The 17,275-nt window shown below is 48.1% G+C and overlaps 1 protein-coding gene across 6 annotated transcripts in view; it reads left to right on the forward strand.

The window, feature by feature from the left end:
• The window catches only part of Hsf2bp (heat shock transcription factor 2 binding protein), a 68,480-nt gene extending 65,808 nt beyond the window's left edge, over window positions 1-2,672 (forward strand). For 4 of the 6 annotated variants that reach the window (XM_027929242.2, XM_027929246.2, XM_027929244.2 and 1 more), the window contains one exon: window positions 2,013-2,672. In XM_027929242.2, coding sequence (XP_027785043.2) covers window positions 2,013-2,221 — 209 coding nt within the window. In that variant the 3' untranslated portion in view covers window positions 2,222-2,672. The remainder of the gene's footprint in view (window positions 1-2,012) is intronic. The other 2 variants (XM_071614999.1, XM_027929245.2) reach the window with 2 other exon arrangements.
• Window positions 2,673-17,275: the final 14,603 nt, after the last annotated feature.

A 17,275-nucleotide genomic window follows, 5' to 3' on the forward strand; every position in this document is an offset into this window, starting at 1 on the left:
CCTCCCCACTCCCTGTTTTGGATCAGTATCCGCTTACCAGAGAGAACATTCAGTCTTTGGATTTTTGGCATTGGCTAACTTCACTTAGCATGATATTCTCCATCTCCATCCACTTACCTGAAAATACCATGATTTTATTCTCTTTTTTTTTTAAAAAAATTATTTTTTAGTTGTACACAATACCTTTATTTGTTTATTTATGTGAACCCAGGGCCTTGCATGTGCTAGGCGAGCACTCTACCGCTGAGCCACAACCCCAGCCCCCAATTTTATTCTCTTTTAATGCTGAATAATATTCCATTGTGTATATATACCACAGTTTTTTTTTTTTATCTATTCATCTATTGAAGAGCATCTAGGTTGCTTCCATAGTTTTTTTTTTTTTAAAAGAGAGAGTGGAGAGAGAGAGAATTTTTTTTAATATTTATTTTTTAGTTTTTGGCGGACACAACATCTTTGTATGTGGTGCTGAGGATCGAACCCGGGCCGCACGCATGCCAGGCGAGCGCGCTACCACTTGAGCCACATCCCCAGCCCGCTTCCATAGTTTTAGCTCTTCTGAATTGAGCTGCATGAACATTTGATGTGGCTGCATTACTGTAATATGCTGATTTTAAGTCCATTGGGTATAGACTGAGGAGTGGGACAGCTGGGTCAAATGGTAGTTCCATTCCAAGTTTTCTACAGAATCTCCATACTGCTTTCCAGATTGGTTGTACCAATTTGTGGTCCCACCAGCAATGTATGAGTGTGCCTTTACCCCCACATCCTCACAAACATTTGTTGTTGTCTGTATTCTTGATAACTCCCATTCTGACTGGCGTGAGATAAAATTTTAGAGAAGTTTTGATTTTCACTTCTCTAACTACTAGAGATGTTGAACATTTTTTCATGTATTTTGATTGAATGTATATCTTCTAGAAGTGTCTGTTCAGCTCCTTAGCCCATTTATTGATTGAGTTATTTTTTTGTTTGTTTTTTGATATTAAGTTTTTTGAGTTCTTTTTGTATCCTGGAGTGGTAAAAATTTGATTCCTGTGTGACAAAAATTTGCTCCCAAAGTGTAGACTCTCTGTGCTAGTTTTGAGCCTGGCTCCAATATAGTACTGTCAAGGAGTGAATTCATGGCATGTCAGAGGTTTCCAACAGAGAAATGGCGGAGTTGGCTCCATCCTGGTGGAGATGATAGGCTTGAATTGCACTGTTGTCTTGGTCCAGCTGTTCTTTAGTGACTCTGGGAGAATTCACATGGAAAATAATGGAATTCGGTATGAATATTACAGCCCCTGATATTGGGTAACTCAGTGGCCCTGCATAGAATCTCTGTCTATATGTTGCCTCTGGGAGATTTACTGCAGTTCAAGTGAAAATGAAATATCTTTTAAAACAATTGTATGAATAGGCAGAACTGTAGCAAACAACAAGGAAAGTTGTTGTGTTAGTCAGCTGTACATCACTGTGCAAAATACCTGAGTTTATCAACTTTAGAGGAAGAAAAAATTATTTTGACTCAAGGTTTCAAATGTTCTGTCCATGGTCATGGGCCCTGTTACTTTGGACCTGTGATGAGGTGGTAAATCAGGTGGGAACGTGAGGTGGAGGAGGGCTGTTCACTCATGGCAGCTGGAGAACAAAGACAAAGGAAGGAGCTGGGGTCCCTCTGTTCCCTTTAGGGGCACACCCCTGATGACCTAACCTCCTTCCACTAGGCCCCTCTCCTGAATGTTCTCCCTCCTCCTTCTAGTGCTGTGGGAACCAAGCCTTCAACGTGGGCCTGTGGGTGACACTTCCAAACCCCCACAGCAGCCCTCATATTTCTAGTTTTAAAATTATAATGGTTGTCATATTTGAAGGCAGTTACTAAGTAGACAATGACTGTGTTTTATTGTGCTGATTTTACATCAAGAAGTGACTTTCTGGATTAGCCTGTAGTTTCCTCAGCTGGAAAGAACCCTTGTGGGGCAGGTTATTGAGAAGTTTTTACTAACCAGAAGTGACACCTTTTTCCTTAGATCCAGATGCAGAGGTGTGTCTTCACGTACTGAGGCTAGTCCAGTCTGTGGTTCTGGAACCAGAAGTCTTCTCCAAGTCGGCCTCCGAGTTCCGGAGCTCCCTGCCCCTGCAGCGCATCCTGGCCATGTCTGAGAGCCGCAACACCCACCTGCAGACTGCGGCCCAGGAGCTCCTGGAAGACCTCCGTGCCTTGGAGCAGGATATATAGGTGCACTTGGCCACCAAGGGGCTTGGTGAGAATGCCAGTGTCCCTCCCCTCCCCAGGTCCCTCACTTTGTATTCAAAGCCATCACCGTGTGCTGTGTGTTAGAGACAGCTATCTGCGATGGACTAGAGATGGACGTGAATGATATGTATCCCACATCTGTGCTACGTAGAAGAGCCTTAGAGCAGTGGCTTGCTGCCCAGTAGACTACCATGACCTGTAGGTCACTGCACAGATGGAGATTAGATAACCCTCTACCTCATGGTCAGCATTTTTCTAAGATACATTTCTTTGAAAAGCAATTCATTCTCTCTAGTAATTATAAAATCTCCAAAATGCAGGTTTACCTTTGTGACCTTTTGGTGATCTTGCTATTTCAGATGACATTGGACATTTTAGCTCTTTATTTTTTGTGCCTCTTTTATTTTTGAATAAAGAAAGTCAGATGAGTCAATGTGTGACTACTGTTATGCATTAGGAAGTGGGTCTCTTTGTATATCAGGGTGCATATACTTGCTTGGTACAACAGACTCCTCCTTACGGTTTGTTTGTCCTTTGACTGTTAACTGAGAAGTCCAGTTTTTCTTATAAAAGACATAGGAAATGGCGGTTAGAACACATGCGGTTAGTTGCGATTCTTTAAACGTAGCTCTGTTCCCCTTTGTATGGGTGTGTATGTACTAGGCTCCTGCTGTGTATGTACCCCTGTCTGTCTGCTGGTCACATCCAGCTTATTCGAGGCTGCTGGTAGAGGATAAAGGAGGACATTCAGCACCTCTCAGATCCCATGATGCCTGTGAGAGAGAGCTGCCATTTAAGTCAACTCTCGCAGCCACAGTAGGGGACATACTCTGTCTTTCTCCGGAGCTGCTTCCTTCAGTGCTTTACTGCAGGGTGCTGGGCTCTGGAATTCCTGTGAGAGCTAAAACAAATGCAGATGTCCCTTTGCAGTGGCAGCCTAAACACGCTTACAAGCTGTTCCTGCTGTGTGTGTTTGTAGAGGACCTTCATTTTCTTTTAGGTGGATTTTTAGAGATAGCATCCCATTTGTGGCTGAGGCTGAGTGCAAAGCATAGAGGAAGGCATAGTTGCTTGGATCTCACAAGCCAGCGAGTTGTGGAGCTCCAGCTTATCAGAGCCAGGAGATGTAAAGGGCAGTTTAAGGTGCTTGGCAACAGACAAGGTCCTTCTGTCCGGTGTGGTTCTGTAGGTCCCGATTACTGGCAAATAAAAATGAGGATGTTGCATCTTGGTACTTACTCTAGCATGGACTGTCATCTTTTTAGTTGCTGCTCATTTGATAGAGTAACCAGGGGATAGACTAGTGTAGTTAGTTTGTGCTGCCTCTAGAGCTACAGGGGTTTTCCTTTTAATAGTGGGGTCACCAGTGTGTAGAAAGGGAAAGGGCCAGGCCTGTGAATGTAGCATAGTTGGTAGTTAGTAGATGGATTCTGGGAAGGACTGTTCCTTCCTCTGATTCTGAAGTGCTGTGGATAACAAGAGTTCATTGCAGTTCTCCTCAGGCGGAGGCATGGGGCAAAAGCTGGTCCTCAACCAGTGTCTCATGGACTATGCTGGAGGCCAGTCTCAAGGAATGTTTTCCTCTAGTGTTCCTGTTCTTCAATAGGAAAACACAGCTTCCTTAAGTTTTCTGCATCTGGCAACCTAAAGACAACCTAAAGACACTTGGTTTAAAGAAAAAAAAAAAAAATCCATAGAAGCATGTGCTTTGTATCTTTACTCTTGTGAATTTTAAAGTCAGAAACAAAAGCAGAATGTTAGTGTATATATTTTTAAATTTGACTTTCAAAGAATTTCTCATATCTTTATTAAGTTAAGGAGCACTCCCTTATTGGCACTGTCACTTGGCAGGTGAAGGTGCAGAACCAGCTGGCCCTACCTTCCTGTGCCTTACCATCCATCCTGCTTTCTGTCAAGTACGAGAGCTGAGGTCCTTATGAAGATGCAGAGTGCTCTGTGTCTCTGTTGCCTGGAGACCTGGCATGATCTGGGATATGCATGGAGTTGTAGAGTCCTGCTAGCTCCATGCTGTGTCTTTCATTTATTCCAGAGGACTTCTTTGTTTCTTTTCCTTGGTACTGGGGATGGAACCCAGTGGCCTGCTACCATTGAGCTCCATCCCCAACCCTTTTTATTTTATTTTGTTTTGAGACAGGTTCTTGCTAATAAGTTGCCTTGACTTATAATCCTCATGAGTCACTGGGCTCACAAACACGCACCACCACACTTGTTGTTCCAGAGGATTTGTAAGTTGTGAAAGTACCAAGCACAGGTCTGTGGCCTGGAGAAAGTCAGGCCAAGGCAAGGCCAAGGAGGGATTGTAGAAACAGTTGTAAATGTGCCCTCTACACTGATTTCCCCAAGTTTTCCACTACTTATTTTTGCCATAACTCTACTGTGAATTGGAAAGTTGATAAATGTTGACTTATTAATTTTCTTTTTTTTTAATGTTTATTAATTTTCTAAGTGTCCTGTAATTGAAGTTTCCTGGTTTCTTTGTTTTGTTTTGTGGTATAGACGCATCTCAGAAGGACTCTTCTGTTCAGTGTGAAATCTTGGGTAAAGATGCACAGTGTCTGGCATCCCACAGGGCAGTGGCAAGCATATACCCCCTGAGAATTAATCTTGTAGACCCTTGACTGTCTCTGTTCTCTGGGAGTGTGTACATTTAAATTTATCTCCAGATGTAGAATAAGAGATTGGAGTCATTTGAATATGCTGGTACATGTTACAAAAGGAAAAAATGTTTTTCTGTTTTTTATTTGTGATATGTTACTACTAATAAAATATACCTAATGTAAAAATTGACCACCTTAAATTAACCATTATTATAGAATTCAGTGGCATTAAGTGTGTTCCAAGTGTGGAGATGTGAAACCTGGCAGGTCAGCAGTCTGACTCCACCCACCAGTAACCATCACACTGTTTGTTGAACTTTTTCTTCTTCCCAAGCAGAAACTCCATACCTATTAAATGATTTCCCATTCCCTAACCCTTTCTCCTTCCTCCCCTCATACTCCCTCCTGTATCTGTCTGTGAACTTGACTATTCTGAGCAGCTCAAGTAAGTGGAATCACAAAGCATTTCTCCTCCTGGGTCTGGCTGATTTCCCTGAGCCTAGAGTTCTCAAGCTTCACCCGTGTCGTAGCATGTATCAGCTTCACTCATTTTCATGGCCATATAGCCCATCTTGCATATGTGTCATGTCGTGTTTGTCCATTCCTCTGTTGATGGACACTGGGTTTTTCCCCACTTCCTGGCTGCCAACCATCTGAGTGTACAAATATCTGTTTGAATCTCTGCTTTGAACTCTGTAGGCTGAACTCAGCAGTGTGCAGTTGCTGTCGTACAGTAGCCTGTGTTTAACCTTTTGAGAAACTGCCAAACCGTGTTCCATAGCAGCTGCACAATTTTACCATCTATCCAGCAGCAATGCCCAGGGGTTCCGACTTCTCCACCTTTGCACCAGTACTGTTTTATCTTCTGGTTCATTGATAATGGAACAAGTGGTGGCTCACTGTGGGTTTAGTTACATTACCCTAGTGACAATGATGTTAAGCTTGATCTCAGTGGCCATTTATCTTCTTTGGAGAAAGGTCAAGTCCTTTGCTCATTTTTGAGGAGGATTGTTGCTTTTCGTTTTTGAGTTGCAAGAGCTCTTTACATATTCTCTATTTACCCCTTATCAGATATAAGATTTGAAAATTCCACCTACTGTGGGTAGTATTTTCACTCTGTTGATGTTACTCAGGAGTTGTAAATTTCGAAGTGGTTCAATTTATATCTTGTCTGTGCTTTTGGTGTCTGTGCTTTTATTATCAAATTCATGGTCATGAAAATTTCCCCCCTTATTTCTTGCATTTCATAAGTTTTATCTCTTCAGTTTAGATTTTTGATACCTTTTGAGTTAATTTTTGTGTTTTTTGTTGTGAGAATAGATCTCACTGTGTTGCCCAGGCTGGTCTTAGCATCTGGGCTGCAGTGATCCTCCTATCTCAGCCTCTTAAGTAGCTGAGTCTATGGTGCCATGGCACTGTGCCAGCTCAAGTTAATTTTTCTTTTGTTACGAAGCCAGTGTCTAATGTCTTTCTTTTGCATGTGCATATGCAGTTTTCCCTTCACCATTTGTTGAATTTTGTAATTGTCATTTTAAAATGTTTTTGCAAATATGATATTCAAAACTGAAAAAATCTTGTATAGTATACTCATTATATTTTCAAAAGTATTTTATTTCACAAGTAACTTTTATCCTGAGGAGTTTTAATTGTTCCAGAAGAGTTCTCTATGGTGCTGCTTATTCTTCCATAAAGGGTACCCTTCATGTTCTCAGAATATACACAGAGTGACTGTCAGTTAGAAAAAACAATGTTCACTCATTTACTCTATTATGGTTTTTTAAAAAATATTTTTTAGATGTTGATGGACTTTTATTTTATTCATTTATTTATATGTGGTGCTTAAAATCGAACCCAGTGTTTCACACAAGTGAGGCAAGTGCTCTACCACTGAGCCACAACTCCTAGCCCTATTATGGTTTTTAATTGAAGGCATAATTTGCAGCTTCAGTTTTAAGACTAAATAGTTTTATGCAGAGTATTTCTGTGAATATCATGAAGCTTCCCAGGAAGCAGGAAGAGGAATTGAGGCCTTGAGAGTCCTTGTCTGAGGTTGTGTCTGAGGTCGTGGGGAGGGAGCACTCTGGTGTGTGCTGGGAGGCTTCCTGTTGCCTCTCAAGTGGTAGGTAGCAGGATGTTGGAAGGTGGGGCCGGGGAATATGGAGGTACATTTTTAAATGTAAAAGAACTTAATTCCATTCTAAGATCATTAGATGGCACACTGCTTCTGTCCATGTTGCCCTCCCCAGCCTTCCCACTTAAGTAGTAGGAATCCATCATGCCAACACGGGCAGACGAGTCAGTCTCCAAATACATTTTCCCAGGGTAAAGCCTTTGCTCTCCCCACAGACTTGGGCCACACTCAGCCTGAGGCCCAGTGTTTGGGTTCCCATCGGATGGCCTCTGCCTAGCTGCTGTGCATACAGGTGTACTGCACAGTGGGTCCCTGCCAGAGGGAACGTGTTGCCCACCCACCTGCTTGCCCTGCAGGAAAGTGCCTCCTTGGGGTTGCCCTCTCTGTTGCTTGCACCAGCAGACTTATCTTTCAGTTGTGCCTCATATCTACTCTTTCCTTGAATTATAAATTCTTAAAACAGTATTTCTTGGCTCTTGTGGAGTGATAGGCCACTTTGAGAATCTGATCAATCTCCTCTACACAGAAATGCTCATAAACATGTATCCACCATCTCACATACAATTTCTGGGAATTTGTAGGATCCTAAGATTGCTAGCTTGCTGGTAAGCAGCCCTCTGCTCTGTACTTGAGAACCACATTTGTTGACTGTGTGTGGCCTGGTGCGGTGCCAGGAACATCATGAAGCACTGTAGCATTGAAAGCATTTAGTAATGTCACGACTTTTCTGACATGTCAGGTTCCCACATGATGTGCAGCCCGGTAGCTGGACATAAGAGTGCTGGTTTTCTTTTGGTAGCAGAGGGCCTGTCCTTGGTTTGCTACAGCTCACTCAGTACTCATGCCCACCCTTGTGATGTCAGCACTCCCAGCCACACGCTGCAGGAGGGGACATTGGAGCTTGTGCAACAGAGCTTCTCTTTGCATCTGCACTTCTCTGTGAGGACCCTTGGTCACACCTGATGTCACAAACCCCTTCCTTGGTCTGTGTCCTCATCTAGGCCACCGACCAGGCTCATGCTTTTGGTATTTATAGTTCTGCCAATGAGTAGTTTGGACCCTCTGACAGAGGGTCTGCAGCCTCACTGGCTGGCATGCTTACTCTGTTGCTACCAGAAGGCCATTGGCTCCAGAGTGAAGGAAGAAAGTATGGGGGCAGACAGTGAGCCCTATAGCAGCAGCCCTTCAGTTTCCTACCCAAGGCCTGGACTCGGCACGTTGATCCATGACAGGCTCCCATGGCTGCCTAGTCATATGATAGCATTTAGAAAAGATGGGAGACATGTAGATTAATCATCCATATTAAAAACAGGTTTTTAAAAGATTCTGTTTAATATCTACAGGTCAGTGGGAGAGGAGGGGAGGAGTAGGGAGGATAGGAAGGGCAGCAGAATAGAATAGACAATATGATTGATGTATGTACATTCCATGTATGTATTATATGTCAAAATACATTTTGCTGTCATGTATGACTAAAAAAAAATAAAAATAAATCGTATGGTTAAAAAAAATCCTTAAAAAAATATCTGCAGGTCAGCTTATAAAATTAACAATTTTTCCTGTTTCAGTGAGCTGCTTGCTCATGGGTTGCTACAAACCAACATATGTTACCTTTGCCTAGAAAAATCAAGTACGCCTGTCTCGGTGTTTTGTTGTTGTTGTTGTTTTTTAGATTCTGCAGAGCCAAGGCAAATGAGGCCAGGAGCAGGTCAGACTCCTCTCTCTATATTGGAAATACAGGGAGCTGCCCCCATTGCTGGACAGGCAGGCCTGGCCCAGTGAGGTGCCCAGGCCTTAGGGGCAGAGGTGAGATGCCCCCACAATGGCTCTGCTTCTGCTTTCTCTTGTTTTGTAACCAAATGCTGCTGAAGGAGAAGCGGAGGGCAGCGGATGCTCAGAAAAGATCACTTAGGGTGGATGGAACATGAAATTCATCAAATGGGCATTTTTCTTGGAGCTGAAAGCCTCAAAGCTGTTTTTGAGCAGGACCATCTTCATGGACTCCTTATAAAATGCACTGCATACCTGAGCCTCTGCGCACATGCTTGACATTTCCTGCCTCAATGAGTCAGTGCCCTGACCCCAACAGCCGAGCCAGGGAGGTGAGCTTTCCACATTTTGTGCGAGCACCACATTCTGGCACACAAGTACACTTCCTGCCTATGAGAGTAGCAGTTGTGCCTCACCTTTGGATGAGGTTTCCTACCTCTGCGTAACCATAGTTCTGTGTGGTGGTGGTAAAGGGGGCAGGGATGTGTATTGCATACATCCCCTGGGGATGTATACATCCCCTCAGTTTGCCACTGAGCAGGGGACAGGGAGGGAATCCCTGAATGTCTAGATTGAGCTGTGGTCCTGCCTAGAGTGCGGCTGTTGCAACATACGACTAAACCAGTCAGGGTCATCCAAGTGAATTTTGGTTGACTATTAAATAAAGACACAGACACAGAAAGTACCTTTTTGGGTTCAATGACTGCTTCTCAGTCACAGCTCCCACAAGGGGACCAAGGCAGGCATGAAAGAGAGGGATCACACCTCAAACCCGGGTTTTACTGGGGAGAAGCCATTCAAATGAGGCAAGGGGTAGGGTTACAACAAACAAGTGGGTGTAATCCAACCCCATGTGGTGGCACCCACTCCTGGAGCTGCACCTCTCTTATCTGGGCGGAGGTGAGGTCCAGTTGCATTGCAGTACCTCAGTACCTCTTGACTCAGAACTTAAAGGTGTGTACATAGCTCCTGTCCAGAGCTGTTCCTGACGCATGGGTGTGTATTGGGGGGGGCACTCTATTCTGTATTTGAGGTATGCTGTGTTAGGGATGTGGCTGTGCAGGAAGCCGAGGCCTGTTGGTTTACAGCAGGTCTTTCTGGTCTGTGAAAGGTGCCCTTGAGAATTGTTCAAGAGCAGTTGGGCACTAGATTGTGCTACCTGCTCCCCAGAGAGCCCTGCCCCATGACTGGTTTACCTTGGAAGGGAAAGCCACCAACGCCCAGGCTGGCTCAAGCTCTGCCACCCTGCTGGCATCCCCTTGGACCCGCCCTCCATGGCTTAGCTTGGCCCACCAGAGCCTGAGAGCCAAGAAGAAAGAAGCCTTTCCAGGGTGGATCCTGCCCTAGACGCCTCTGAGCTACTGCGTTGCTCTGTGCCTCCCACATCCATGCACGCCAGGGGCCTCTTCACAGCCCTAGTGCCTCTCTGACCCTGTGTGCTGGAGTCAGGAAGGGCCACAGTTCAAGCCTTTCTAATGATGTCTCTGGTGAATCAGTGGAATGAGCCACAGGTGTCTCTGTGTGCTGCCTTGGGAGATAAGTGTCTTTGGCCAGGGTACACTCTTATACCTGTTCTTAAATCCCATGAGACACTGTCAGGAATTTGCCACAAATAAGAAGGCCTGAGCTCCATGTGTAGATTTCTTTCTAGGAGAGGAGGGACACACACACAGACAGGACTCAAGAAGAATTTGTGTGTGGGAGGTGGCCTTTCTGAGAGGCGGTGGCCTCCAGGGCATGTTCTCACATCACGAAGTCACGTGAGTTGGGCTGCTGAGCCCATTGCCAGTGTGTGGTCCAGAGCTGCCCTTGCTCCTGCGTCTTAATAAGTGACCCGTGGCAGCTGGAGTATTTCCAGAGTTCACTGTGGTGTTCGGGAGCCCCAGCTAAAGCTTTCTGGTGTGCTGGCTTCAGGCTTTAGGGCTAGAGTTAGGGTGCAGGTGAGCATTTCCCCATCTGATGGGGCCAGAGGCCACTATGGCTACTGGACTCCATGGGCCCAGGAGATACACCTTGCTTTGTGGACCCTGAAGATAAGGCCAGATTTCTGGGACTGCATTAGCTGCTTAACTGTTTTTGGCTATAGACCAGATGTACCTGCTCAGGCATTTGGTCACGTCTGCAAAAGCCTATGACAAGTGACAGAGACTATCTCAGAGCCCTGTAGGACAAATCTGAAACCCCTACTCAGGAGAGTCCAGCTGAGTGTTAGTCAAATTTGCATTGCTCTCTTAAGAACAAACTCACAATCCACTGACCAGAGACCAGAGCAGAAGGCCAGCTGGATGCAGTCATTGCACCCTGTGGCTATCTTTGCTCCTACTTGTCTTTGGACCAAAAGCCCTTTTCTTCATTCTGTTTTCTCTGCCTGAAAGAACCCCATTTCTGGAAGCTGCCGGAATAAAAGCTCTATGTTCAGGTTCAAGGAGCTAGATTCACAGGGGAAAGGAACGCACCCTGTCCTGGGCAAGGTGTCGAGGCTTTGGGGTGAGAAGTCTGTCTCTGAGGCTCACACATGCCTGCTGACCAGCTCCTCTCTCCTCCCCATCCCATGTAGTTTCAGGGGTACTGTCTATGCCCAGCTGACGTGATCTTGGAGGCTCCAAGTAAGGAACAAAACTGCCTGTCCTTTTCCCAGCTCCTGATGCTATCGTCTTGTCTCATAGGAAACCCTGACTGATGTCTGGGCAGGTGAAAAGCCTTCCTGTTTGTCCTTTCAATTAGTCACACTCAATTCTGGGCCATGCTGTCTGTTCTTGGCACTGATCCCTGGCCCTGGAGGGTACGAGGCAGCCAGTGGGGCTTGCACAACACAATTCCAAGCTGTGATATGGGATTTCTTCCCTGTAATTTGCAACCTCTGCTGTTACTCAGCACACATTTCCTAATTTTTTAGTTCTTTCAGAACACTTTGACCTGGGCTATACCTTGTGCTGTTCTGGAGAGGTGGCCTTCACCTCAGAGGGAGGAGGCTCAAGAGCTGCTATGGTGGGGAGGGCTTGGCCCCCTTCCCAGGGGCTGCAGTTCCAGCCTGAAGCCCTGTCTCTCTGTGTGCCTATGGGTGAAGTAGAAGTCTGGCCTTTCCTTGTCCAGAATAGATGGCGCTGGGCCGCATGAGCCCAGGTCCCTCTGCCACGTGGAGTGTTTGCACTATCACCGAGAACAGGAATGGTGGGCAGCGTGATGCTACTTCAGGGTTCTCAGGGGTCAGGGAATGTGTGCACGGACTAGAGTTTAAGTTACTCCTGTTGTTTCAATGATCTGTTGCAGCAGGCTCTGAGCAGTACACCACGTGAAATAGAACATCTCTCAAGGCTTCCAGACCTGCTGCATACCCCTGGGCACTGAAGCTGTCCCCAAGTGCTCAAGCTTAGGACTCAGCCTTTGTTGAGGTGGCTCAGCAGGTGCTTTCCATGCTGGTGCATGTCTGGAACCCCATCCAGAGCAAACCCATGGAAAGTGGGGGATGAGGTGGTAGGTTTGGGTCCCCTTGAAGAGGAGAATCTATCTATTCCCACAGTGACTCCAATTGCCACAGGCCCTTCTTCCCTTCAGGTTTGACAGCTTTTCATCTGAGAAAGTCTACTTTCAGAGCAAGATAGAATGAGCAGGACTGTATTCAAGAGCCAAGTGTTCTTTCCCTTCTGGCCTTAGAACTTGTCATGACTTTTGCCTAAATTTTCATTTTTTTCTTCTGACTGCCCTTTGTTTGAGCTCCTGTTCAAATGCATCTACATGTCCTTCGCATCCCAAGCACAAAAGAGTGGGGAAGATTCCAGCCAGAGACATGAGTGTGCTTGCAGACAGCATCGAGTAGGGACACGTGGCCACCCCTACCCAGCAGGGCTCAGGACCTCCACACTGGCACCCCGGTTCTCTGCCAGCCTGCAGAGGATCTATCCTGAGATTGCACCTGGCTCTCTGAAGCTGCACTTGTTCTAGCCTTTTTCACTGATGCCTCTGCCCTCTACCCTCAGTCTTCCAGAGAATGCTGGTTGGGTGATGGCCAGCATTGGGCCTCAAGGCCTTTCTCTGTAGACTCCAAAGAGCCCTGTTTCTTGTGGGGTGCTGGTTTGAGCCCTAGACACCACCTTGTCCACTCACATCTTTTGGGTCAGTCTTTATGCAGCCACTGCTGTACGCAAGTGAGGCCTATAGCCTCTGTCCTGGGCTTCTTTCAGATGAGGCAGGGTGGGCTGCCAGACTCCACCTAGGCAGCTCTCCCACAGCAGGCTCATGTCCCTCCAGGCAGCTGGAGAACAGAACTGCTGATCCTCAGCTATCCACGGAGGTGGCCAACCCAAGAGTGCACCTTTGGGAGTGGCCCCCCGTTTTTCTCTGCCCACCACCCTTCCCTGAGGTTGTATAAACAATAGTGCGTCCTGCACACAGGTCTTGCCTCAGACTCCACTCAGTGTCCAGGTGGTCCAAGAAGAAGTCCTCTTGTGTCCCTGACCATGGTAAAGCATGGATGAGTAAGTGAAGGACATGCACAAAGGCAGATGCGACCCAGACTCCTAGGCCCCTCCTCCGCCCCACGAGGCTCTCCATAATGCTGGGCATGGCCAAGCATGAGAACCTCCATGCTTCTGCTCTGGCCAGGGCCTGAAGATTCAGGAATTTGGAAATCGGGGTGTTGGGCTCAACTCAGTCATCCGAATACTCAAGCAACCGACCACTTGTCTAGCACTTGCTAAGTTTGATGTGCCACCTGGATAGTCCTGTAAGCCTCCCCCAATCTCTGGGCAAAACGCTTTCCAGCTGTTACTGTCTCACAGGTGAGGAACCAGGGACTTTGAGGTCGAGTTCTAGAGTGGGTTGGGCTTTGCATTGGCAGTTGGATGGTAGATCCTTGTCACAATATAAGGATTTGGGGGGCTTAGAAGGGGTATAGGTAAGGGAGAGAGGGTCTCTTGCAGAAAGGGAGTCTGGTGGCCAGTGACATCAGCTAGACTCTGAAGGATACACATGGTCTTGCCAAGAGTAGGGAGTCCTGGGAGGAAAGATAGGGTGTCATGGGAGAGCCCAGCGTGGTTTCGTGGTTTCTGTGTCTTGCACCCTTGTAGACCATCATCTGTGTACCAGTGTCTGGATCTATTAATAAGCACCATGTCCATTCAGTGCTTCTGAAATCAAATGAAGGCCACTTCCCAGGAGGAGACGTCGTCCTGGATCAGGGCCTGCCTTGCTCCTTGTTGTACCTGCCTCTTAGAAGGTATGAGGCACTAAATGCCCATGGATGGGACAGAGGCACAGTGTGGGTGAGATGGGGTTTTGGCCTCTGTGGTCACCCAGTGTGGACGCATCATCACAGAAGAAGAATGATCACTCTGTGTCATCTGAGGGGTGACAGCTCAGGAAGGAAATGTCACTGCCCCCTCCCAACACCAATCTGGAAGGCTTCAGCTACGGAGCACTATCTGTGGAGCTTGCACTGGCCCTGGTGGCCTGTCCAGGTCACTTAGCCTCTTGGCCTGTATTCTTTCTCAAAGACTCCCTCAGGTGTCCGTTGCCTGTACCTTCCTCTCATCCTGTTCACGGGCTCTAGGGCCCTGCCAGCACACTGGCAGAGGGCCTGAGCCTCTGCCCATTAGCAGCAGCCCTGCTCCCAGGCCTGCCCTGGCCTTCCTCGCTAGGAGATTGAGAGTCACTCCTTAGAGGAGCCCCTCCCTCACTTATTACTGTTAGTCACTGTCAGGCTTGTCTGGCAACCCCCCCAGCCCTGGTGCCACTCAGCCTAGCTCCTCCAGAGCAGCCCTTGGCAGCCTGTCCAACCCAGAGTACAACAGGCAGCCCCAGTGAGTGTCCCCCCTCCCTCCCACTCCAGATACTAGCATCCCTTCTGCCCCCTACCCACATGCGTGCACTGGAATCTGCTGCCTCCTGCAGCCTTTGACCCCAGTGCACTCTCAGGGCCCCTCCCCTGCCCCACCTCCCTGTGCTTTTGGACCTCTCCTTCCTTGGGTGTTCTGAATCCCGTGCCCAGCCCTGTGTGAAAGGCCACCTAAAGCTCATCAGTGTGAGTCTTTCTCTTGAGCACACTTGATTCTAGTGAGGCAGTTCTCGGTTAATGTGGCCACAGCAAGGGACTGTTGCCTGCCACCGTGGGGCTGGTTAGGCCAGGCTGAGAGCTGCCGGGGGCAGGCTGGGAACTTAGCCAGAGCAGGGTCCGGGGCTGCAGGTGGATTTTCTCCTTCTTCAGGAAGGCCTTCCTATTTGGACAAGGCCCCCCTTACTGGAGGATGGTCTCCTTTACCTATCCTGGTGTTAGCTGCATCCGGGTGCCTTCCTAGATGTGTGGTAACAGGCATCTATGGCCTGGACATAGGGACTTATAAATGTGGCCTCCACTGTGCCCACCCCGCATCTCACCAGACCCTCACTCTTCCATGCCCATTCTCTGCCCAGCAGCCAGCTGGATCTTTGTAAAATGTGAATCTCACCATATCACAGTTCCTTGCTTTAAATTCCTTGGCGACTTCCCATGGCACCTCCAGCCAGGGGTGCAGTACTTGCTGCTCTCATCCTGGACCACTCCCCCGGGCTCAGTCACAGCCGACACTATTCTTTCTTTCTTTTTTGTTTTTAATATTTTTTTTAGTTGTGGATTGACCTTTATTTTATTATTTATATGTGGTGCTGAGAATCGAACCCAGTGCCTCACACATGCTAGGCAAGTGTGCTACCACTGAGCCCCAGCCCCAGCCCTTCCATTCTTGCTCACTGCTGTCCCAGCACCTAGCATGGTTCCTGGCACAGATTGATGGACACTAAATGTTGGAGGAACAGACAATGAGTAGCATGCTTATGGGTGGGCAGAACTCACGTAAGCAAATAGATCTCATGTTAGTGATAGGTCCTGGGTGGGGCAGTCACTCAGTTGTGGGCTCCTGCCTGTCATCCCTCTAGCTCACCCAGCTGGGCCTAGTTTGGGGCTGTAGTGGAGACAGGCCTGTGTTGCTGACAGGTACCAGTCACTGAACCAGACTCTGTTGCTGTTGGGGACCTCACCTGGACCCCTCACATTTTCAGCTTTGCATTTTGCACCCACCCTCTGCACCTTCAAGAAAAGAACATCCCCTGAGGATAGCCCCATGGCGGACCTCCACTTTCCCTGCCCTCCCCAGGGAGTACTGAAGGATTTTTGCTGATGTGGCATTAAGGTGTTGACTGATTCCGTAGCTCAGTTGGCTCCATGGCCAGAGGAGCCTAGAAGACCTGTGTCTCTCAGTTTCACAGCAGGTGCTTGCTGTGTTTCGCCCAGTGTACCCCAGGCATCTCTGTCCACCTGGCTGTCCCAGCCTGGCCTGGCCCAGCCAACTCCTCCTTCCTGTGGCGCATCACTTGGAAGTCACTGATCAGGTGGGAAGATGTGCTGCAGAGGAGGGTGTGCCCCAGGCTGCTGTATGGGCAGCAGCGGGCACTGTAACAGCCTGTGGAAGAACAAGGCAGGCGGCTTGCTCTCATGCCCAGGGGACAGTCAGGGCTGGAAAGGAACATCGTGAAGTAGAGCCGCTGGCCTAAGACTCACTGGGTAGAGGAACCTCATCCTATCTTATCATATTCTTGGAGATTTCTCACTGTTCTAGGGTTCTTAGCACAGTCCTGTAATGGTGACCATTGGTCCTGGTTGGTCTCCTGGAGCCACGGAGCCTCCCACTCACCCTCGACAGGTCTCCCATTGTTTGAAGAAGCTGCTGTCTCTCTCTCACCTCCTACCACCAACAACAGTGCTTCTCAGAGAAACCAAGGCGAAGGCTGGGAAGTGACTCTCTAGAAGTCATCGCTCCCTGTGGCATGTGGTCCCTGAGCCCCAGGGCTGCGGCTTTGATGCAGGAGGGCCTGGTCAATAGAGATGAAGCGTCTGTGGGCCCTGGCTGTGGCCCTGGCCCATGAGCCCTGTCCTCCCAGGCCAGCACCTTTTCAGGACAGCCACGTTGAACCATGTGGGGGATCATGGCGGAGGGGCTTGACAAGGGAGGGTATTCTTGCCATGGGTGTAACATGTATACCTTCCAGGAGGGACAAAGGGCCTCCATCTCCTCCCTTGAAATCTCCTGGAACACACCTATGGTGGCAGTTTTTGGGTGGCTAGGGGGCCCCTTCTCTCTAGGAAATGAAATGGAACACTAGGCATATAGGTCAGTGGTGAAGCAGCACGGTGAACATGGCACTGCTGGTCACCAGGGCCCACTGGGCACCCCAGCTCATAGGGACTTGGCCTGGGAGATTAAGAGCCTTGTGCATCTAGTTCTGCTTCTGGTGGAAGGGCTAGAGGGAGGGCTCTCCCCAGGCATTGCTCACTCAAGTGGGAAGGAACTGGAAGGGGCTGTGAAGAGGCCTCTCGAGTTCCCAGCAACTACCCACGCTGCGCCATGGCCATCTTCCCTGAGGATGGGAAAGCTGATTTGAACATTTCAAGTGCCTCAGCCCTGCAGAGTGCGCCAGAGCATTAATCACTGAGCCGTCGCCCTCTGCAAGGCTGGGGAGGAGGAAGTGAGTCAGTGAGCACTGTCG

Source organism: Marmota flaviventris, chromosome 8 (assembly GCF_047511675.1).
Source record: "Marmota flaviventris isolate mMarFla1 chromosome 8, mMarFla1.hap1, whole genome shotgun sequence".
Classification (NCBI taxonomy): Eukaryota; Metazoa; Chordata; class Mammalia; order Rodentia; family Sciuridae; genus Marmota; species Marmota flaviventris.